Here is a 23,457-nt window from a genome sequence, read left to right on the forward strand (position 1 = left end):
CTGGACCTGGGATTTTATCAGTATAGGTAGAGGTCCAGATAAAGAAATTACTTCTACTAATGTAAATCTGGGGTGGGTAGGTGACTCTGTGGATAGAGTGCTGGACCTGGAGTCAGGAAGACCTAAGTTCCAATATGGCCTTAGACACTTACTAGCCATATGATCCTGGCAAGTCACTTAACCACTGGAGAAGAAATAGCAAACCACTCCAGTATCTGCTCAAAAAAAACCACGAACAGTATTGGTGTGATATGGTCAGTCTCTGCTGAATGACAACAATGTAAGTCTACACCTTCTCTGCAACTTAAAGGCATAGATTTGCCTAGAACATTGAAAAGCTAAGTGACTGAGCCAGGTCACATGTCAAATATACATCAGAGGCAAAACTTTAACCTCTCTGTATAAGTACACATACTTATATGTATATGCTTACATATGTATATATATATATATATATATATATGTGTGTGTATGTGTGCATATATATACATATCTGTGTATGTATGTATATATATATATGTGTGCGTAAATATATTTTTATATGTGTTATATATAATATATACATATATATGTCTTGTGATCAAGTCAAGAAACATTTCTTGAGAACTTCTTATGTACCAAGCACTAACAAAAAAATACAAACAGAAAGACAGTCCCTGCTTTCAAGAAGCTTACGTTCTAATACGTCCCAGACCCTCAGATCTGGAAGGTGCCTCAGACAAAACTAGCTCCAACCCTTTCCGGAGTGGGGATACCCTTGTCCACAACATACCTGACTAGGAGTCATCCAGCCTCTGTTTAAAGACTTCCAGTGACAGGAAACTCTCTGCCTCCCAAGGCAACTCAATTATCAAGATTTTTAAAAATTGGTCTGGAATCTGCCTGTCTTTTACTTCTATGTCTTGCTGCTATTTTTGCCTTGTGGTGAGAGGGGAGGGGCACATAAAGGTGAAAAAGAAGCTTCAAGACGATAAATCATGATTATTGCTACAGAAATTTAGTACAGAAGGGGCTATCTTCTGTCTTTCTTGGTCTCCCCAGTTCCTGGCAAAGGTCAGTAAGCAAAAGATAACTCTTTTACTGATATCTATTTGTATTGAATTGACTGGTCATCTCTTTTGGCAGCCCGTTTGTTCTTCCATCACTGTTCTAGGAATAAACAGGAATGTCCAGGATCTAACAGGCCTTTAAAGCTTTAGGAGGGAAGCAGGATGATCAGGGTAGCACTATAAGGTGGGGGAGAGGAAAGACTAGAAAGAAAGGATGCCAAGGAACTAACATTTCAGACCTCCCATAAACTATCCATGATGGAAACTCCTATACCAGAAACAATGGGAGAGAAATACAGAACCAACAAAAAAGAGACTAAGAAAATACCAAAGGACTCATCTTCAGGGATCAGGCTGTTATCAGTTCAATTATACCCCCAATACATGCTCAGAAGTTATCAACACCTTGCTCAGCCTGCACAGTATTAGGATGTGAGCCCTTAACCTGGCCCCACTGTGGATTGCAAGTAAATATTTGACTGGGCACATCTGACCTTAGGGAATTCATTCCTTCTCTGATTAGACTGTCTCGGTCTTGTAAGTTTTTTAAATATTGAATCTACTCTGAACACTATGACCTTGTGTTCTTATTGAAGTTTCTGTGTGTCCTATTTGAGAATCAGGGAGTATCAAGCCTAAATTTTTTGTCTCTGAAAGGCCACACACAGGCACCCAAGACTCCAAAGGAACATTGGAACTATTGTACTAAGTATGCTGTCTGTGAAGCAATGGTCTCTTTTTTCTTTAAGCAAGAATCCAATTTATTAATTTGTGGGCAGGGCAGAATATCTTTCCGGTGTTTAGAATACTTTCGTCTGGTAATCAAGGCATATCCAGTTACCTGGGATAACTACTACCTAAAGGTAGTCATCAGAGGGTTGCTTAGTGAGCACAGGACCACAGGAAAAGGGTCTGGCTGCTGTTATAATGCTATTATCGCATGTAGTCGAGCTTAAAGCAACATTTTCCGAACTGTTTTATATGTAATATGAATAAGATTTCCATAAAAAAGTTTTCAGGGCAGCTAGTTGGCCCAATGGACAGAGCACTGGGCTCAGAGTCAGGGAGACCAGAGTTCAAATAGTGGTTTCTATATAATAATTCTCTAATTTCTCTAAGGGCAGTGATAAATGCCTATCTCAGCATCAAATCACTTAGGGTGGGTAAGCCGAAAGAAATTCTTCATCGACCCCAAACAAACTCTTTCTTGTTGAAATTCAGACTCATTTGCAGACCATCTTTCATAAAAATGAATGGTTTACACACTCCTTCGAAGCCCTAAAAATGCCCCCTCATCCTCGAAGACTTATTAACACTGTAAGAACCAGATGTGTCAATTGACACAGAAATATAATTTTACTTCGAAATAAAAATTTTCATCCAATTATCTATATTGTCTTTACCTCCAGGATTAAGTAAAATAATAATAGTTCACTGGGTCAGTTGACACAGCTTGGTCCTTCTACTGTTAAACAACCCTCTCTCTACCTTCTCATCTCCAGATTTAGTAAGCTGTAGGATTTCAACTGATTAATAACCCGGTTTTCCATCTCTCCATGTTGGGACTCAAAGATGAAGGTCAAGACTGACATGAACCTGTTGAGTATAGAGAAAGGATTACTTCCTGGATCTAACAGGCCATAATAATATGGATACATCCAAGGACCATGTCCTAGATGGTCAAATGATTTTATTATAAATTTTACAACCATCAACAAAAGCAAATATTCAGAATAAAAGGAGGAATTGTATATAGCAACTTGAACATTTTAATAGAGTAAAACTAAAATAATAACAAAAAATTATTTTATTTTGTAATACTTCCCCCAGTCTGTCTGAAATCTGCTTACCTTTGTCATGTGTGTGTTCTGTTTCTACTGAGTGCGCATTGCATCACTTCATGTAAGTCTTTTCATAGCCTAATATTGGATTTTGTAATTATTCTCATTGTATAATGATTTAGTGTTTATCTTCTTAATAGGCCTGGAAGATAAATGGTACAAGTATTATCTCTATTTTACATAATAGAAAACTGAGACTTGTGGAAAGGAATTTGTTATTTTTGAATATTTAATACTTAGAACTGTCCAAAAGAGGAATAGGTATGGGGAGGGATAATCAGGAAGAAATGAGAGACCCCTGCCTTACTTTCATGATGACTAATGACAACTTTTTGTTTACATAAAGATATTCTCTTGAGACCCAGCTGCAGTCCAGGATGGTTTTACTACAGATCCAATTGTTATGGATATTTTCGGAAACGTCTAAGTTGGTCTGATGCTGAGGTAAGAAATTTGTGTCAATTCATGACAGCTTCTCCAGGGTTCTTTGGAACAGTTCCAGTCAATTAGCCTCAAGCATCAGGTGCCTCAAGGGACCTTGAGAGAAAAACTACAATGTTGATCCTATGTGTTTCAACAGTTAGGCAGACAGAGAGTAGTTATTTGAAAAAGAAAAGAATCACAAAATATCAGAAGAACTGTAAGAGATCTCAATGGTGACTTAGCACAATCACCACCTGAACAAGAGACTCTACTCCAATATACCCAACAGTCATTTTCTACCCTCTGCTTGAAAATGTCTGGTGATGAGGGAAATCCACTGCTTCCTAAGACAGGCCACCCCACTTTCGAATAGCTCCAGTGGTTGGGAATCTTTCCTTACTTTAAGGCCACATCTTCACTGTTGCTATTTCCAGTTCCCATTATTTTTATTTTTGTCCAAGTCTTTTCTTCTTCCAGCTAAATATCCCCAGTTTTAAAAAATATTCCCGTTCTCATATGCCATGATCTTGAAAGTCCTTCACCAACCTACACCTTTTGGACTCTCCCTAGGTTACCAATTGTTTTCCTTAAAATTCGTTGCCAAGAACTGAACACAATATTCCAGATATAGTCTGATGAGGCAGAGTATAGTAAGACTGTCACCTCTCTAGTTCTGGAATTACACTTTCCAGTACAGATAAAATTCATGTGAATTTTTTTGCCTGTCACATCACATTGCTTCTTTACACCAAGCTTGCACCCACCTAAAATTCCCAGACTTTCTTCAGAAAAACTGCTATCTAGCCAAACTTCTGTCATTTACTTATAGTGCTGATTTTCAGCTCTTGGGTAAGACTTTATATTTATCCTTGAATCTATCATCCTTCTTGCTAACTATTCCTTCCTGCTCTGTGTCAACTACAAATTTGATAAGCATACTACCTAAGCTTTTATTCAAGTCACTAATAGAAATGTTAACTAGCACAAGGCCAAGTCCAGATTCTTAGACAGTCCACTGGAGACATAGAAACTCTTGGACCAGGGCATTAAGTCAGTTTTAAATCAACTCAACAGTATTATTAATGCCCGCCCTAGTCCATTTCTCTCCATCACATACACAAAACTATACAACTTTTCCAAAAGCTTTACTAAAATCTAAGTAAACTGTCAGTCTACCCCTTCCAGAAAAGAAAATGGAGTTAGTTCAAAAATACCTGTTCTTTAGGAAGCCATTGGCTCATTGTAATATTCACGATTCTTCTCATTAGCAATTTTGCTAGGAAGTGAGGTCAAGCTCACTGGTTTACAGTTTATAGACTTCTTTCTAGTTCATTTAAAAAAATCAGGATAAAGTCTGGCCTTCTCTGGTCCAGAGGCCTGTCTCCACCATTCTATGATCTTTCACAGTGGCTTAGAGAGTACGTACACCATGCCTGGCAATGCTTTGGGATCTAATTCATCTGAGCCTTCTGACATGGAATCATTAAAGGCAGAAAGGTTTGTTGTTGTTCAGTCATTTTTCAATCTTGTCTGACTCTTCATGACCCCATTTGGGGTTTTCTTGGCAAAGATATTGGAGTGGTTTGCCATTCTCTTCTCCAGTTCATTTTACAGATGAGGAAACCAAGGCAGAACACAGAGCTAGTAAGTATCTGAGGCTGGATTTGAACTCAAGCTTCCTGATTCCAAGCCTGGTTCTCTGTCCATTATGGCACCATCTAGCTTGTCCAAAAAGGTAGACAGGTGTTCTCTTACTATTTTCTTACTTTATCCTTTCCAGTCTAAAAATAGTTGTTCTTTGCAAAGAAACAAAAGCTAAATAATAATTAAGCATCAAATAGTGATCCTGTCCTTTGAGACTTCACCTTTTTCCAAATAATGTTTAAAAATCACTTTTTTGTTTTTAATCTTTTCTTAGCACCTCAACTTATTCTGAGCTTTTTACTAGTCATCCTGTTTTTATTGAGCCATGTCACAGTTTTCAACTTGGGCTCGTTCTTAGTATATCCACAGCTAGTCTCTTTAAACAACACGCCTTCATCAGAATTGTTTTTCTACGTGTCTTTAGAATTTCACTCTTGAAAATTTTCCCATGCCTACTGGGTTGACATCCCTCCAACCCATACTGGCTGTGTAATTTTGGTCTAGTCAAACACACCACTTGGGATTGTTCCAGTGCCCCTAGACAGCTCTCTACAATTAGGAGTTCTGAAGGTGAATTACATCAACAAGAGGATTTCCTGTTCTTCATCAATGAAATCACAGATATGAATCAAACTGATAACTAGGATATGTGTATTTACCCAAAGAAGAGAAATCAGTTGTTTTCTACATTTTGCATAGTCCTTAGGGCACATGGAATTTCATAAACTATCTATTATTCAGGATTTTAAAACTTCTTGTATCTTTAGTGTGACTACTTCTTCTACCACCACAGACACCAACTATCTACATATTAGCAGATGGTAAGATGTTACTATGGCCAAAAATACTCAACACCAAGTGGTCAGCTTCCTGTTGATGAGAATTATCTGATTTGGTCAAGACAAAGCTTTTGACTGTGCTCCAGTGGACATGGTTATGCATAGCTTTGTAGAAGTGAGATCTAGGATAAATGCAAAAATACCCAGGATTATAGGAGATATGAATTTAATTGCCCAAAAGGATTTTTTAAGCTGTAACACAGATACAAGTTACACATCAGCCCTTGCTGTAGCTAAATTGGGGGAATGATCTCTATTTCAAGTTCAAAGTCCACCACTACTGAGGAAAAGAGCCCAGCAAACAAATATTTGTCTTAGATATACGTCTTTTAAAGGCACCTGAAAATATGACTGGCCACATCATCCATTGCCAGTAACTTTTAACCGTGGTATAAGATTATATTCCTGTTCTCCTAGTGGATGCAACCTTCCATTCTGATGGCATTCTTCGAGGTAACCCTTTTATCTTCTCTCAGGCCCAAGGTTACTCTTTGCTGATGATTCTGGTAAATTCTAAATTTCCTAAATGAGGGTTTGGATAGGAGTTAAAACTACTGAGACACAGTTCTCTATCTGGGAGCCTGGGATTACAGTGATGACTGATGAAAGCTCCTCTTGCTTGCAGCTGGAGTGTCAGGCCTTTGGGAATGGGGCCCACCTGGCTTCTGTGCTGGATCAAAAGGAAGCCAAAGTCATAGCCAAGTACATCTGGGTCTACCAGCGAAACCAGCCTGTCTGGATTGGTCTCATTGATTCCCAAAAGGTAATTTTTGGAGGGGATTTTTTACTGCCTTTTTAGAAATGACTCCAATCCTCCATCTGGGAATTAACCTACTTTCTCTGTAAGAAGGTAAATAAGTTTGCTGGTTTATGCAGGTAAATGATTAATAATCAGCCTTTGAGAAGTAAACCAAAAAAGCACCCACAAAGTACTTTTAAACTTAATCTGCCCTCTTGAGTAAACAATCAACAAAACAGTAAAACTAGCCCTGATTGATCTCCTGAGTCTAGGGTGTAAATGCTCACACTGAACAATTAACCAACCTTGAGCTGATTCCAGCACACCCCTAGTGTTGGTTGCCAACGTCCATGCATGGGATCATTACACTCTGGGTCCAAATGGTAGGTTATGAGTAGAATGTAAACTCTCTGAGGACGGGGTTTATTTTAGTCTTGTCTTTGTAGTGTCCGGGTCTAGAACATAATAAGCACCCACTTGTTATTGTTAAGGTGTGTCTGATTTTTCATGACCCCATTTGGGGTTTTCTTGGCAGTGACACTGGAGTGGTTTGCCATTTCCTTCTCCAGTTCTTTTGACGGATTAGGAAACGGAAGCAAACAGGGTAAAGTAACTTGCCCAAGGTCACACAGTTAGGAAATGACTGAAGCAAGATTTGAACTCAGGAAGAGAAGTCTTCTTGACTCCTGGCCCTGCAGTCTAACCACTGTCCCACCTAGCTGGCCCAATACTTAATAGTTATTTATTATTTGAATTGAATTAGCCCCCTGGATAGGGTTCTGCTAGAGTCCAGCACAATATAGTGCTTCAGAGGATGGCTAGAGAATGGACATGATGCTTCTGAGTTCAGGGCCTCATTACCTCTTGGAAGTCAAGGTTCTCATGACACACATACATACAAAAGCTTGTATACACAGACATACATAAAGATTTAACTCTCCTTTTTTATTGACTTTTTATATCCTAGAAACCGTACTAAGGACTAGGTATGCAGAGAAAAAGCAAAAAATGTCTACATTCCCATGGAGGAGAGACACCATAGATCAATCAGAGCATCTTCATAATAGTGAACAATTATATAATGTTTTAAGATTTGAAAACCACTCTACATGTATGTTAACTCATTTGATTTTCCCTTCAGCTCTCTAAAATAGGGGCTACTATTTTGTTCATTCTTTTTTTAAGTTAATTTATCTATTTTTAGTTTTCAACATTCACTTCCATAAATTTTATATTTTCGCCCCCTCCCCAAGATGGCGTGCAATCTGATATAGGCTCTAACATACACATTCCTATGAAACATACTTTCACATTAGTCATGTTGTTTAGAAGAATTAGAACGAATGGCTGTTTTTCTCATTCTACAGATGAAGAAAGTGGGGCACAAGGAGATTAAGTTATTTGCTCGGGGTTACACAGCTTTGCTGCTGTAGGAGTCAAAATCAGATTTTCCTGATTCTAAGCCCTGTGCTGTACCCACTGTGCCACCAAGCTGCTCCCACAAGAAGTCAGTCAATCGATAAATATTTATTAAGAGCATCTATGTGCCAGGCACTGTGCTAAGCAAGGGCGCAAAAGATAGTCCCTGTCCTTAAGAAGTTCATAATCTAATTCTGAATAGATGGAAGGTTAACAGCCTCTTAGAGGAAGTGTTGCTTGCGATCCAGTCTTTCCTTCATAAAAGAAAAGACAAAGGAGGAAGAGAAGAGCTATGCTAAAACCTTAGGAGATGCCCCTTGTGCTTGGGTTCCAGATGGGATGGGGTCAATAACACAGCTGTTCACTGAAAATTCACATGTTCCCGGTTCAATGCTCCACTCTAAAAATTAGATGTGTAACTCATAGTTCAAAGATCATTTGCATGAAACTCTTCTCTTTGATGGAGACTGACTACTCAATGTTGCCAATTTGCCTAAAAGCTGGAGCCTGGGGAGAGAAAGGAGAGCCTGGTCTTCTGACTTTTAGTCACAAAAAGAAGCTGACATGTAACCTTTGAACCGCAAGCAGGCGGGTACAGATTTCACATTTGCTGTTACAGACCATTTATTCACTCCTCTCTTTCTTCTAAACCTTCAAAGAAAGATTAGGGGCACGAAGAACCCGAGCCACCTCACTTTCCAGTCACCTAGTCACAATCAAGTATAATGAAAGTACTAAGTAGAATAACTCCACTCCAGAGTCACCAAATTTATGTAATCCATGAGAGAGAGTGGTCCCAGATTGTAGGTGCTCAACTAATATTTACTGACTTGATTAAATAAAAAGTGCAGGGGCCATCACCAAACAAAGCCCACAGGATCTGAAATGAAAGAAACACCAGTTAAATAAGGAAAGACATCAGGGGTCTCAATTACTAAGTTGTACTCCCACTTTCTAGTTAAACAATGTAGGAACCTGGCTGGGTGGGGACATGATGACATATACACTCTAGAAAGAAAAGATCCTGAATTAAAAATGAACGTGGTATACTGAGGAGACTACCCTAAGTACATCCTGGCAGGAGCAGAGACATTCTCTTGGACATCTCCCTACCCTCACCTATCACATCCAATCAGTTCTTCATTCTACATTCATAATGTTTTTTTCTATACTCCTTACCCACCACCTACGTTGCTTCCACCCAGGTGCATCCCACCTTAACCTTTACCACCTCTGGCCTGGATTTTCCTAATCCCCTCCTACCTGATCTCTCTGCTTCCACACTTTTTTTCATCCTTTAAACAGCTGCCAAAATAGGCTTTCTGATACACAGGCCTGACCCATCATCACTCCTCTATTCAAATACCTTCTGGGGCTCCCTATTAGTTATAAAATAAAATATGAACTCTGCCTGGAAGGGAAGAACTTGGAGAGAGCAAACAGTCAACCAAAAAGCACGTATTAAACACTTGCATGTGCCAGGCATGGTGCTGGAGATTTTTTTTTAAAAAAGGCAAATGGGATAAGATTACAAAGTGCCCAATGAAGTAGGGTTAGAACTACTCTTCTGAAAGTAGTTTGTCAGTGAAAAGGAAGAGAAATATCATATGACACATGAGGGAATAACAAGGTCAAGGCCAGATGGGTTTTGGTTTTGGTTTTTAAGATAATAATATCTAACACTTTAAGATTTGCAAAGTGCTTTACAAATATTATCTTATTTCTCCTCACAACATCCCTGGAAGGCAAATGCTGTTGTTATCCATATTTTCTAGTTGAGGAAACTGAGACAGACAAGGTTAAGTCACTTGTCCAAGGTCACTTAGCTAATAAGCATCTGAGGCTAGATTTGAACTCAGGTCTTGGTGACTCAGGGACACTTTCCACCAGCACTGTTCTTGGAGTCAGAAAGGCCTGAATTCAAATCCAGTCTCAGATACTTGGCAGCAATGTGACCCTAGGCAATTCGCTTTGTCCTGTTTGCCTCAGTTTCCTTATCTGTAAAATGAACTGGAGAAGGAAATGGCAAACCACATCTTTTAGCTGCCTAGGGAAGACCTGAGACTGCATGCTTAGTGGAAGGAATCAGAAGAAAAACAGAGGATGAAAATGCAAGAAAGGTATCGATTTATAGAGTAAGGTCCTTGAAAGGAGGGAAGGATGGGAAAGGAGGGGGTTCAAGGACACAGATGGAAGGATTAATCTTGGCAAAGATGCAAATCACTTCATTCTGAGATGGGAGAAAAGGACAAAATGCTTGAAGACATAGGGAGGAGAGCACTCTCATGTAAATATTCTTTCATTTCACCTGTTGCTTGCAGAACAACAATTGGAAATGGATTGATGGAGGCTTGTTTCTCTTCAGAGCCTGGTCTGACAAGTCTCCTCATGGAAATAAGGCCTGTGGGGAAATGGCATATCAGAACAGTAAGTGCTGATGCATCATCTAGATCTGCTTCTCACTTATGGGCAGCTAGGTGGGATGGAAAGGCTATTAGGCTTGGCATCTTCCAGAGTTCAAATCCAGACTCAGACACTTATTAGCTGTGTGACCCTGGACAAGTTGCCTCAGTTTCCTCATCTGTAAAATGAGCTGAAGAAGGAAATGGCAAACCATTCCAAAAAAAACCCCAAATGGCGTCACAAAGAGTGGAATATGACTGAAACAACTGAATGACAACAACTAACAGGTTTTTTCCTTATTAAAAATGAAAAGTGAGAAGCATCCCAAAGTCCTTACACTTGGGTATACACAAACACACAGTCTCTAGCACACACCCCCACATCAGTCCCTCGATATCAACCTCTTAACCATTTATAACTCTGGGATTCCACTGGAGAGTCTTGTCCTCATCCCTGTCTCCCAAACAGAGATAGAGACTAAATCTAGGATGCTGTTTGTATAGGGAACTCTCTCTTACCAGTGCAGCTGAGTTATTTCTCTGCAGCTTCGAAGTCTGAGAAATTGCTTGGCCTAGAGGTTAAATGATTTATCTCAGGTCATAGTCTGTACAGATCAGAAGTGAAACTTAAATCTAACTGTCCCTGGCTTTGAAGACAACCCTTTCTTTACTCTGTCATCAGTGAGATTTAGATGGTGTTGTGGGAAGAGAACTGGCCTCAAAGCCAGGAATGGCCAAATTTTGCTTCTGGCATATACAGGCTGTGTAACCTGGTGAATCATCACCTCTCAGCTCCAGGCTTACAATGTCAAAGTCAAAGAGAAACAAGGGCATCTAACCCATACATAATTCAGCAACATATTTATTATGTATGTAAAATAAAATATTATCTATGTTTCTATTGCATTTTTATTTTGGTTAAAATTTCCTAATTACACTTGAATCTGGTTTGAGCTGCACTGGTGAGTTTTAGGGGCCATATATGATACTTCTGCTTTAGGCAACTAAGACAACTATAAATTGCAAGGAATTGCCCCTGTGCATTAGCAGAAGGAGTTTTCTCATGGCGGGGGGTCGCAGAATTTTCTTTATACCTCTGAAATCAGAGGTCTAGCTCTTATCGTATCTTATGAGTATCTAAGTACTTAGAATCAGAGAGTTAATCCAACCTCTCTCCCAAAAAAGAAATCGCAACTAAAGCATTCCTGAGGCATCCAACTTCTTTTTACTTGAAAAACTTCAGTTATTGAGAATGAACTGCTCCTTGAAGGAGGTCTGTTCTGTTGTTGGACTACTCTAAAACTGTTTATTTTTAGTTCTCTTTCACTGAGCTAAAATCTATGCCTTCTAATTTCCGCCCATTGATTCAAGAGATTGAATCAATTCAGAGATGGAAGAAACCTAAAGAAGGGGTTTAGTCTAACTCCATTATTTTAGGAATGAGGAAATTAAAACTCTATAAAGGGTCACACAGCTAGTGAGAAACAGCCAGGACTCCCATACAAGTTTTCTGAGATGAGCAAAGTGTTCTTTCTCTTTTTAAAAGAGGGGTAGTTCACTTTAATTAAACATTTTTTTCAATTAACAGGCATTTATTTTCTCTCCCTCTTAGTCCATTTCCTCCCATTGCAAAACAAAACAAAAACAAAAAAATCCCTTATAGCTGATGGGCATAGTCAAGCAAAATAAATTCTTATGTTGGTTATGTCTATAAATTTATGTCTCATTCTATGCCCTGAGTCCTTTCTGTCAGAAAAGAAGCATATTTTATCACTAGTCCTCTGGAATCCTGGTTGGTCATTCCATTAATCAGATTTCCTAAGTCTTTCAAAATTGTTTGTCTTTATAGTGTTACTATTTTATAAGTTATTTTCCTGATTCTGATCTCTTTACTCGCTATCATTTCACAAAAGTCTTTCCGGATTACTCGGAAACTGTCCCCTTCATAATTTCTTCCAAAATCATCGTATTCCTCCACTTCCAAATACCATAATGTGTTCAACCATTCCCCAATTGAAAGTCATCCTCTTACTTTCCAGTTACTTGTCGCCACAAAGACAGTCTATCTCACTATGCTATTGTTAGTCTCCCTTTCCTATAACACTAAACATCTAAAATCTTCCTTGTGACCAACATACAAGATTTCATCCCTTCATACATCTTTCCTTAAATTAGAAAACAGATACCATGCATATACCTCAAGTTTTGGCCTGCCAGTAGTGGTGGCTGTATAGTGGTGGTGACATGGTCCTGTAAACCTGGAGAGTCATATTTTACTGTCCCCTGATCCACAGGTCATAGTGATGACCAGAAAAGACTTATTTGAAGGGAATTGAGAATCCTTTCCTTCTGCTTCCCATCAAACTAAAACATCACTGAGCTCGCTGCCTAAAATTACTAGATGGATCATCTTTTAGTATAATAGGTTTTCTTAAAAAATTGGGGTAATATCAGTGAGTCATCAAAACAACCCACCTTTTTTGGTTAGAGGGGAGTAGTAACAGCATAAGCAAAAGGTAAAGTGACTGGTTATTTCAGTCAGTATTTATATGTAGTTGGAGATCCAAGCTCAGTGTCTCTCCCCAAGGATCATGGTATTCTCCCCTCAAGACAAAATGTGAGATGCTTCCACTGGGTTGGACAAAGGACAAGGCTTTGTGGTTACTCAGCAACCAATAGAGACAGAGCTGATATTTTTTAGATTTTTCTCTCTGTTCTTGATGAAATATGAGTTCATCTTTCAATGGTAGGAATCACCAACCCTATCAGTTGTCTCCAATTTACAAACTTATTTAAAAAAAAAAGAAGGGCCACGGGAATTTTGGGTAACCTTATCAGGGACTTGAGATTGGGTTTAAGGCAGAGAAGAAAGGGAATGTTTTTATATTTTTTTTTCAGATTTCTTAACCTGGAATAAAAATCACTGCAGCAAGCGCCAACACTTCGTATGCAAGTACCGACCCTAGCAGTGAGGCTAAGACCCAACACCAGTCACAAGTATGTTTTTTTTTTATTCCTATCCCAATGGGAAGATTCCATGAACTACTGGAAAACTTTTCCCTCTTCAGTCCTTCCCAATCAATTTTTATCAGCAACGTGTCAGCAATTTAGCCAATGGATTTCTGAAGCATTAACTTTCTAATTCTCATGTGTTCTCCCCTTTCCCTCCCTCCTGCCATCTTGGGGCAGAATGAAGATAGAAATAGGAGGAGAGACATCACCCCCAAGTGATGGAGGATCTCTGTGACTTCGGGGTGGCAGATGGAGGGGTAGGGAATAAAGCAAGTTTTCTCAGCACATGCACTGCTTGCCCCAGTTCTGTGGGATCTTTCTTCTCCAGGTTCACTTACCCTGACCCTTGTAACTCTGGTGTAGCCTCCCACCTCTGGCTAGGAGGATATGTATCCAGTGCAAAGTACAGCCTGTCTTCCACCAGGATAGATCTACGTCATGAGCCCTGATGTTCCCTTTTAATAAATAGCTGTGTGCACAAAAGCTGACTTTGCTTCATTTGGGGCTGCTGAGGGTTCAAAGACCACACTCAAGACTTTTACTCTACAATTCTTTCCTCACAGACTCTGTCCCACTTCATAATGGCCATCTCCAAGGTACCTAGATGCTTATGTAGCTTGTTTCCTTCCTTTGGATGGGAACTTCTTGAAACCAAGGACAGTTTTATTTATATCTTCCTATCTTTGGCATCTGACATGGTATCTGGTCCATAGTAACTGCTTAATAAATACTTCATAATTGATTAATTACCAAGTTCTTTTCTGGGGCTAACATTCTAGGACCTTACTGGTCCAGGAAACATAAAGGTAGTTATTGATCAAGATTTTAAAATTGTTTCAAGTTTTTAAGTTATTTAGAGGAAATGAGTTCAATTTGCTAAAGCTTCTCTCCTGGCCTTCCTTTGTAGATTCACTAGAAATAATCCCACTTGGCACTGAGTTTGAATTATAGAATTTTAGGACCGGAAGAACATTTTTTCCCAGGGCCCAAACTATACTAGGACTTGAAAGAGCACAAAGATTAGATTTCCTTATCTCAGCTGGAAGGACCTTGCAGTTACTTAAGTTTTTTTTTTCCTACATTGCTCGTAACTATTTCTGATGTCCCATTTTTAGCAAATTCCTGTATTAGGCCTGGCATAGCTCAGCTTCAAATCCAGTTTTGTTCTCCTGGAGAAGAATGAAATCTCTTGCCTACCATCTTGCCTCATAGTCCAATCAACCAACAAGCATTTTCTAAGGGTTTACTATGCGTCAAGCACTGGATGCTAGGGATACAAAGGGAAACTATCTTCAAGGAATTTACATTCCAAATGCATAAATTTATAAATAAAACAAGGGAATGTGAATGGAGAGGAATCACCAACAATTAGAAGATTCAAGAAATGCTTGTATAAGCGGATAGAGTTTGAAATGAGTTTTGAAGGAAGATTGGGATTCTAAGAGATGGAGGTGAGGCATACATTTCAGAGTTGAAGGCCCCTAGGCAAAGATATGGAAGAGGGAAATGTGACATACATTGTTCCATCTGCCCTCTGCCCAAGCACAAAACAAGAAAATGACTGTTGGAATAGCGCTTGATTAAAATCAGCTGGAGTGCTTTCCCTAAGCTAGATGGCCCAATGAATACAGTGATGAAGAAGCAAGAAGAGCTTGTGTCCTGCCTCAGACACTTTCACAGTTGTGTGACACTGGGCAAAGTCACTTTAACCTCTGTTTGCCTCAGTTTCCTGATCTGTGAAATGGGGATAATAATAATAGCCCCTACCTCCCAGGTTTGTTATGAGGATCAAATGAGATAACATAGGGAATGTGCTTCTCAAATCTTCAAGTCCTAGAATATGCAAGCTATTATTAAGCATGAAACAATATAATGAATCTGCCTTAAAATCCAAGTGCAGTTTAGGGGATGGCTATAGAAATGATGCCTATGTGACTCCGTGGAGATGCACTGATAGGCAAGGACAGAAATAGTCTTGTGCCATTGTCTGAAAAGGTCCTTGCACCTAAAAAATTCCCAATGAACTTTTGAGGCAAAACCCCTTCCACATCCTGAGAAAGAACTATGGGATTAGATCGCAGAATGAAGCAGATCATTTTCCTTTGTGCTATGTTTTGTTTTATGGTTTCTCACATTCATTTTCATTGTTCTACTTAACATGACTATGGTGAAATTGTATTTTTAAAAAAGGTTCTTGCTGTGCTCCTGAGCAGGCTATAGTCAGACCCTGGCACCTCAGTGGAAAGCCCAGGGAGATTGTTTTATTCACAATGGATCCTCATCCATCCATCAACAAGTATTGATCAACTAAGTATCAATCAACAATATTAAGTATATCGACCCTTTAACAGAACAAGTATTTATTGAGAACCATCCGTAAGCCCACAAACAATCGGAATTGTCCCAGCTAGGGAAACTTTAAGGATCAGTGGAATTGCTACTAGAGGCTCCTTTCTTAAGGGTTATGTTATTCAGTCATTTCAGTTGTGTCCATCTCCATGACCCAATTTGGGGTTTTCTTAGCAAAGGTACTGAAGTGGTTTGCCATTTTCTTCTCCAGCTCATTTGGTAGATGAGGAAACAGAGGCAAATATGGTTAAGTGACTTGTCCAACGTCACACAGCTAATAAATGTCTGAGGCTGGATTTGAACTCAGGAAGATTATTCCTGACTCGAGGCCAGGCACTCTATTCACTCTGACACCCAACTGCCCTGTCTTAAGAACTATAAGAAACCTCATCTCTGGGACTGAGAGCAAATTCAGATTACAATAACAAATAAAATCAATATAATTTTTAAAAATAAAGTGAAAATGCATAGGAAAGAATAAAGAAAGCCACTAAGGAAGCAAAGAAAAGCTGGGTAGCTTTGAAAATAATGTATAGTATTTATTATATAGGTTTTCTTGAAATGGAAATGTATTGTTTTATATTAAATCCTCTCTTATGGTCTGCGGTGTATATGACTTTTTTTCTCATTTTGTATTTAAGTTTAAAATAAAAAAATTTCACAAAAATAATTCAGATTATAATAGACTCGGTACTTCTTGCTGTTTTTCCTAACCCACTTACATGCTCCCAAACCAATATTCAGAAAGAGGCTTCATAGATCATGTCATACATCACTTCTGGTCATCAGGACTAAATAAAGCAAATTATGGATCATAAACAATTTCCATACTTGGTTAGGATTCTGTCAAAGGAATACCTGAAGTCCCAAAGAAAAGTTATATGGGCCATCACAGACTATACAAGTTGGGAACAAGAATAGATTGTTCAAAATGGAATTCTGGAACCCTCAATCTGCAAAAGTGCCCTTCTCACCACAAAATGACTCTGGTAATTTAGAATACAATTTCAGATATTTTTCTGGTTGCTGAAGAACTCAATGAGGGCCAAGGATGAGGGAAAGGTGGCACAGAGGGGCCACTCCCAGGCCTAACCCTGACACTTGTGCAGTGAAGCCCTGGTCTCCTGCAGTGCTGGGCAGCTCCCTAGAACAGCTGGTGTGGCAGGTTGGATTCCCTTCCAGATGGGCCACTCATGGCCACTGTCCTTCTACCTGCAGCAACCACAGGCCCTGCAGAAGATGGGGCAGGAGGGCCACAAGGAAATCCTGGGAGCACTGGCCCAGGACCTACACAAGAGAAAATTTAATATAGTTCTTATTCAAGAATTCTTATTCAATAAGTTCTTAGTGTTCTTGGGGAATCTGACTGTGTACTTGCAGAAACTTTCCTGGGTGGCTTGTCCCAGAGCCAGCTAAGAAGACTCTCCTGACAATAACGGAGGGGAGCCATCTCGACTCAGAGCCTCTAAGAATGCTCTTGCTTATGGGGCTTGGAACTCATTTATCCTAAATATCCAGCCATTCATAGGTGTCATGGAAACAAGAGATGTTATCAAAGTCAAACCAGCAGGATGAAGTGAAAGGACAGTTACACTCTTGGTCACAATTATGTTTTTAAACAAGGAGCCATACTCTGTTGTTAACAGTGGCGTTGAGAAGACCAGGGAACTTCTGAAGCAAAGATTTGACCTCGTTCTCTCTACTGGAATTGTCAGTCAGGAAGATCGTCATGGAAGCTGCTGCCAATCATTTGACTCCTGTGACTGCAGCTCAGAAGGAAGAGTCCATATTGCGTTGACAAAAGACTGCCATCTTGATGCTGGTCACAGACCTGTCACCTGGAGGAAGTCTATGAATTGTGGTCATTGCTCCAGATTACATTCTGTGGGAGCCATCCCTCCAAAGTCAGACTGTAGAGAAGTTTAAGGAAACTGTAAAGAAATTCTGTGATGAAGAAATAAAAAGTCTTCTGACTATGAAAGGATCATCAACCTTCCTCACTTTAAAAAGGTAACAAATATACTTAGAGGACAAAAGAAAGCTTTTAGAGGGGAGATGCAATACATACTCCCCAAGTATCCTTAGCGACGTCAATCCCAACTCTAAGGTGATGCAAAAAGAGATTTTTGGTTCTGTGCCTCCAGTGGTGCCTGTGAAAAATGCAGAGAAAGCAATGCAATTCCTAAACCAGAGAAAGAAATCCCTGGTCCTGCATGTGTTTTTGAATAACAATAAGATTAAAAGAATGATAAAGATAACTTCAAGGAGTGGGTTCACCTACTAGCAATGATGTCATCTTGCATTTCACTCTCAGCCCTTTGCCCTTTGGAGAAGTTGGTAATAGTGGGATGGGTGCATATGATGAAAAATACAGTGTTGACGCCATCTCCCTTCGATGATGATGCCCTGCAAAGAGTGTAAAGGTGCCAACAAGCTCAGATGCCCCCAAATAACCAGTACAAGGTAGAATGGGCAAACTTCTGACTCTTGAAACACTTCTAAAAAGGCAGAGCTGGTCTCTTCTTATTGACTTTTTCACTGTCAAACTTTAACACTACTAAAGATGACTCAGGTTCAACTTGCAAGTTGTCTTTACTGGATTTCTACTTTTGTTACAAAATAATTCCTGTTAAAAATATAAATGCAAAAGTGTAAAGGTTAACCTTAAAGTAAGCTGCTATTTACTTCTCTAAAAACCTGCCACTTCAATCACATCTCCAAACCTCTTCTAGCAACAGGGTCATTTGAAGTGAATGTTCCAGACTGAGTCTGTTATAGATTGAAATTGTTATAGGATGGAGGAGAAAGAGATGCTTTAGCTGGGACTCTGGTTCCTGGCCTCTTCCTCCCTCAACCCTGCACCCACCCCCAGGCTCCCTTAGAATGTAAGGAGGAAGGGGGAAAAGGTGTGAGCAGGGCCTTTGAAAGAATTCCTCAGATACTAAGAGCCCTTAATGACCCTGGAGACCTTGAGTATTGACATGGAAGTTGTCCTTCTTCAGTATAGCTCAGCCACCTGATACCAGGTTAGAGAAGCAGCACAGAATCATTCCCTTTGCCACACTCATGTTTGAGGAAATTAGAACTGCAGGCATTAGAGAGACCCAGGGAGATGCAGGTAACTTTTAAACTTGGCCATTATCAAAGAACTCAGTCAGGGAGGAATTTTTCCCCATCTTCAAATTGAAAATATGGATTCAGAAGAGGAATGAAATTTTCCTTAGAGGTTTACTTCATTGACAGCTTTGCTAGAATGAATCTGTTCAGGGGTAAGTATAATTTGCTGGTAAAGCTTCATGCAGTACAAGTAATAATTAGCTTGTTTTAGGAAATAAAATCAGTTGAGTAAATGGTGACTTTTAGTCATTGACCTTAAAAATGTTAGGTGTGGAATTTAAAACTGTTTTGACTTTTTGGTAAAACTAAACAGCTGCCTTGTCACTAACATTAAAAGCTTTATTATGAGTAACAATATAATATAATCAATAAAATAAAATGATAATAAAATGAGTTTTTAAAGGAAAAAATAAATGAAACTAAAACACTGACTGAAGAATGTGGAGGATTTGACAGAATTAAAACTCTCTAGTCCCCATAAAAATGAAATGGTACCAAAAGCTGCCTAAAGTACAGAAAAGTATATCTCTGCAGAGAAAAACAGTCAAAATGTTGTGCCAGAATCTTTCTCTCATGGCTATACCTTCTGAATTCAAGAGGGCACACTTGCAACCTTTAAATCTAGATGTCTCGGTCAAACCATCAAGTGTTGTCTGGCTTGTTCTTGGTATAATTATGTCTTACTGTCTCTCCATTAAGATATTTTTCAAATATCTTTTTAATATAAATATAAATAAATTTTTAATATACACCTACAATACATTTGAACTATGTCCATACTCTATGAAACTTCAGTCCTCAATAAGGTTATTTTGTGTGGAATTTTCTGTCTTAAAAACAGCCATATTTGTGAGCTCCAAGATTAAATCTGAAAACACCTACCTGAGCAGAGAGAAAAGTTACAGTTTATCAGCTTCTGGCACAATCAAGGACTGATTGGGTGCTGGAGAAACCTTTACTTTACTATCAGGAAGGAGAAACAAGCTTCATATCTAAGAAAATAAAAGAGGATGGCATCTTCCCTACTCCAGCTTTGGAGCTCATCTGCCCTACTGATTTCCCATTCCTTTCCCTAGACTCTCCTCTGCATCTTTCTATGGCAACATCAGTACCTCATTGTCAGAATTGCAGACCTTTAAATCAGCTTTCTTTTAGTGGCCCTATAGCACCCCAGGAGTCGCCCCTTGTTGAGCCTCAAGAGATTAGAACGAAGAATGATGACAGTTACAAAGAAGCAAATAACTGATGTCAGGTAAGGCAGCTGGGTAGTGCAGTGGATAGAGCACTGGCCCTGGAGTCAGAAGCATCTGAGCTCAAAATCTGGCCTCAGGTACATACTAGCTTGTGATCCTGGGCAAGTTACTTCATTGTGTTTGTCTCAGTTTCCTCAACTGTAAAATGAACTGAAGAAGGAAATGGCAAACTCCTCCAGAGTCCTTGCCAAGAAAATCCCAAATGGGGTCACAGTCTTTTATGTCCTGATTTCAGCTGAAACTGCTCTCCCCAGTGTTCCCAGTGATCTCTTAATTGTCAAATCCAATGACCCTTTTTCAGTTCCCATCCTTCTTGAGCTCTCTCATCATTTAATTCTTTTAACTAGCCCCTCCCCTCAGATTTTCCCTTCTCCCTGCCTTTTTGTGATGCTGCTCTCTCTTCTCTGTCCTCCTATCTGGCTGGTTGGTTCTTCTCGGTCTCTTTTGCCAGATCATTGTCTTTGTCACAGACTCAATGTATGGACATACTCCATGGCTGATCCTGAACTTTGTTCCCTTGTCCCCTTCTAACTCCATCCCTTGGTGATCTCATCAGCTCCTATCCCTATGCAGGCAACAACCAGATCTGTACATCCACTTCTAGTCTCTCTCCTGAGACTCAGATCGATGTCACAAACCCCCATTAAGCATTTCCATATGGATGTCCCTTGGGCATTTAAAAAGCCACATGTCCAAAACAAAACATTGTCTTTCTCCCTAAAACCCCACTCTCTTTCTAACTTTCCTATTTCTTTTGAAGATAGAACTATTTTTTCAGTTACCCATATATGTAACCTCCAAATCATCCAGTAGAACATGAAGCCCTTGAAGAGTATGGGGTACTTCACTGTTTTGTCTTAGCATCCCCCGCATCTAGCTCAGTGCCTAGCACCTAACAGGCTCTTGTTGATTGATGTGTCATCCACTCTTTCCTCTCTCTTATTCCTCATAGTCAATCAGGTGCTAAGTCCTTTCCCTCATTTCAACATGCATCTCATATCTGCCCCTAACTCTACTCACACAGCCATCAACCACCCTGGCTCAAGCCAGAATTGCCTCTTGCCTGGAGTATGGCAAAAGCTTCTTACCCTACTTTCAGTGTCCACCCTCTCTAATCCATCCTTCACACAGTTACCAGATTGATAATCCTAAAATACAGGTCTGATCATGTCCCTTCTCTGTTCAAGAAATTTCAGAGGATCCCTCTTTCCTGTGTGATAAAATACAAACACCTCCATTGAACTTTTAAAGCTTTTCACAATCAGTCTCTGGTCTACCTTTCCAGATTTATTGCATATGACTTTTCCTTCATGCAAACTCATGTGGCATCTGGTCACACCAGCCTACTTACCATACCACATTTATTTGTGCATAAAACTCCAGGCCTCAAAAATACTCCCTTCACTTTTCATGGAATCCCTGGCTTCCTCCAAGGCTCCACTCAGGTTCTGCCACCTAAACAAAGCCTATCTTGATACCTGCCAGATCCCCAGCTGCTTGTATCCTCTGCCATGAAATTACTATGTATTTTCATTTGTATTTACTCCCTGGGAAGGTGGTGCTTCTCCCACACTGAGGAAAGGGATTGTTTTGTTTTTCAGCAGTGTATGGTCTGCATAATGTTTGATTAATGAGTCCAGTGAACTGTTGAGAGCAGCAGAAGAATTTGAACCCACATTCCCTCATTCCACAGGCAGTGCTGTTTCCCCTCCCCATACTATCCTTGGCACCAGTTTCCTAGCCTAAAAGGTAGGCACTAGAGGAGCTCATCTTTAAGGTCCTTTCAGTTCTAAATCCTGTGAATCCAAAATTGCTTCCATTTTCTTTGGCACAGTACTTTGGAATCCTTACAGCCTAGAGCAGCATTTCTTGAACTGTGAGTCATGAGGCTGCATAATTGAATGTGAGGATCATGAAAAATTTGGCAACAATAAAAGTTTTCTGAATGCGCAACAACCAAAAATTAATTCAAAATCAAACACATATTGGATCAGAGGTTTTGCTGGCAGTGTTTGCATGGCTGTATCTTGTGATTTCACAACTTCACTTCAACCTTGGTTCTGAACACAAAGCATGCTCACTTTGTACTGCCACACGGTGCACTCCACACAATGCCAATGACCGCCGCCAGAAACAACTCAGCTCAGATTCAAGACTATTGTATGTTATGAACTGCAGTGTTTTTACTGTACATACAAAGTTTTCTGCTCTTTCAGAAAATTTAATTTTAATTAAACTATGGAAAATAAATATTTTTCTACCATCATTCCTCAGCATGTAAGTACCAAATTAGTATATATTTGAATTAGATTGTGTTAGAATGTTTGATTTTTAAAATTGCTGTTATCCCCTTCTTTTACCAAAACATAAGTGTTTAATTGCAGCAAATAAAGAAAAAAGCCCTTTAATAATATTTTTCCACCATCACCAATGTATGTGTATGTTAAATGTGAACATCACCTTTTTAAAGTAAACAAAAATAAATGTAATTTCATAAACTAAGGCTAATATTTATCTGAGAAATTTTTAGCAATATTTATATTTTAGGGACAAAAATAATTTTCAGTTATGGATAAGCAGTTAAATTTAGACAGAAGAGCTAAAAATACTGATGACAACGAGGCAGACTCTTTTCTACCAGGTTATAGTACACTTAAATTGACAGGAAAAAGAAAATATGTCAAATGATGTAGCTCTCAAGAGAACAAAATTTAAACAGATTATTGACATTAAAAGATGAAGCTGTTATATTCTGACTGAGTAGAAATCCAATTTTCTTAATTTTTTTCACAATAACTTATGGCTTTCAAATGTGCTATTTGTCAAGTATTTTCAAAAACTCAATGATTTAAACATGTCTCTTCAAGGAAAAATTATAACATTTCTTAAAAGATGAAATTGAAAGTTCTACTTAAAAAGTTAAGAATAGGGTGGAAAAACAGTTTTTTAGAAATGTTTATGTCATGGTTTCTCCCATTCATTTTAATTCTTCTATGCAACATTACTAAGGTAAAAATGTATTTTATAAGAATGTATGTGTAGAACCCATATAAGATTGCACTCCATCTCGGGGAGGGAGGGGGGAAGGAGAACAGAAGATCGGGGAGGGAGGGGGAAAAATCTAAGATATATAGAAGTGATTGTAAAAAACTGAAAACAAATAAATTACCTAATTTAAAAAAAGAAATGTTTACAGCTACAGGTGATTTTATACTTGAAAAAACCTTCCCAAAGATTTAAGAGTTATAGTTGATATCTGAAGTACCTAGAGACATATTTTCAGGAATACTTCCCTTCAAATTTTGATTCTAAAAAACTAAGCTGGGTTCATAAACCATATTCAATTGAAATAAAAATGCCAGTCATCTGC

General features: G+C 39.1%; 3 protein-coding genes and 1 pseudogene across 4 annotated transcripts in view; 3 read left to right on the top strand and 1 right to left on the bottom strand.

The window, feature by feature from the left end:
* Window positions 1-13,851, top strand: part of REG4 (regenerating family member 4) — a 19,892-nt gene extending 6,041 nt beyond the window's left edge. The window contains exons 3-7 of one of the 2 annotated variants that reach the window (XM_072644533.1): window positions 3,237-3,334; window positions 6,422-6,559; window positions 10,276-10,381; window positions 13,255-13,353; window positions 13,546-13,851. In XM_072644533.1, the coding sequence (XP_072500634.1) occupies window positions 3,237-3,334; window positions 6,422-6,559; window positions 10,276-10,381; window positions 13,255-13,322 (410 nt within the window). In that variant the 3' untranslated portion in view covers window positions 13,323-13,353; window positions 13,546-13,851. The remainder of the gene's footprint in view (window positions 1-3,236; window positions 3,335-6,421; window positions 6,560-10,275; window positions 10,382-13,254; window positions 13,354-13,545) is intronic. The other variant, XM_072644534.1, reaches the window with a different exon arrangement.
* Window positions 1-23,457, bottom strand: part of LOC140527532 (D-3-phosphoglycerate dehydrogenase-like) — a 114,855-nt gene that overhangs the window by 27,054 nt on the left and 64,344 nt on the right. The window lies entirely within an intron of this gene.
* On the top strand, window positions 16,769-18,372 carry LOC140530438 (aldehyde dehydrogenase family 3 member A2 pseudogene; annotated as a pseudogene).
* Window positions 22,202-23,457, top strand: part of HMGCS2 (3-hydroxy-3-methylglutaryl-CoA synthase 2) — a 41,017-nt gene continuing 39,761 nt past the window's right edge. Inside the window, exon 1 of the mRNA XM_072644529.1 lies at window positions 22,202-22,364. Coding sequence (XP_072500630.1) covers window positions 22,255-22,364 — 110 coding nt within the window. The 5' untranslated portion in view covers window positions 22,202-22,254. The remainder of the gene's footprint in view (window positions 22,365-23,457) is intronic.

The sequence above is a fragment of the Notamacropus eugenii genome, chromosome 2 (genome assembly GCF_028372415.1).
Source record: "Notamacropus eugenii isolate mMacEug1 chromosome 2, mMacEug1.pri_v2, whole genome shotgun sequence".
In the NCBI taxonomy this organism is placed as follows: Eukaryota; Metazoa; Chordata; class Mammalia; order Diprotodontia; family Macropodidae; genus Notamacropus; species Notamacropus eugenii.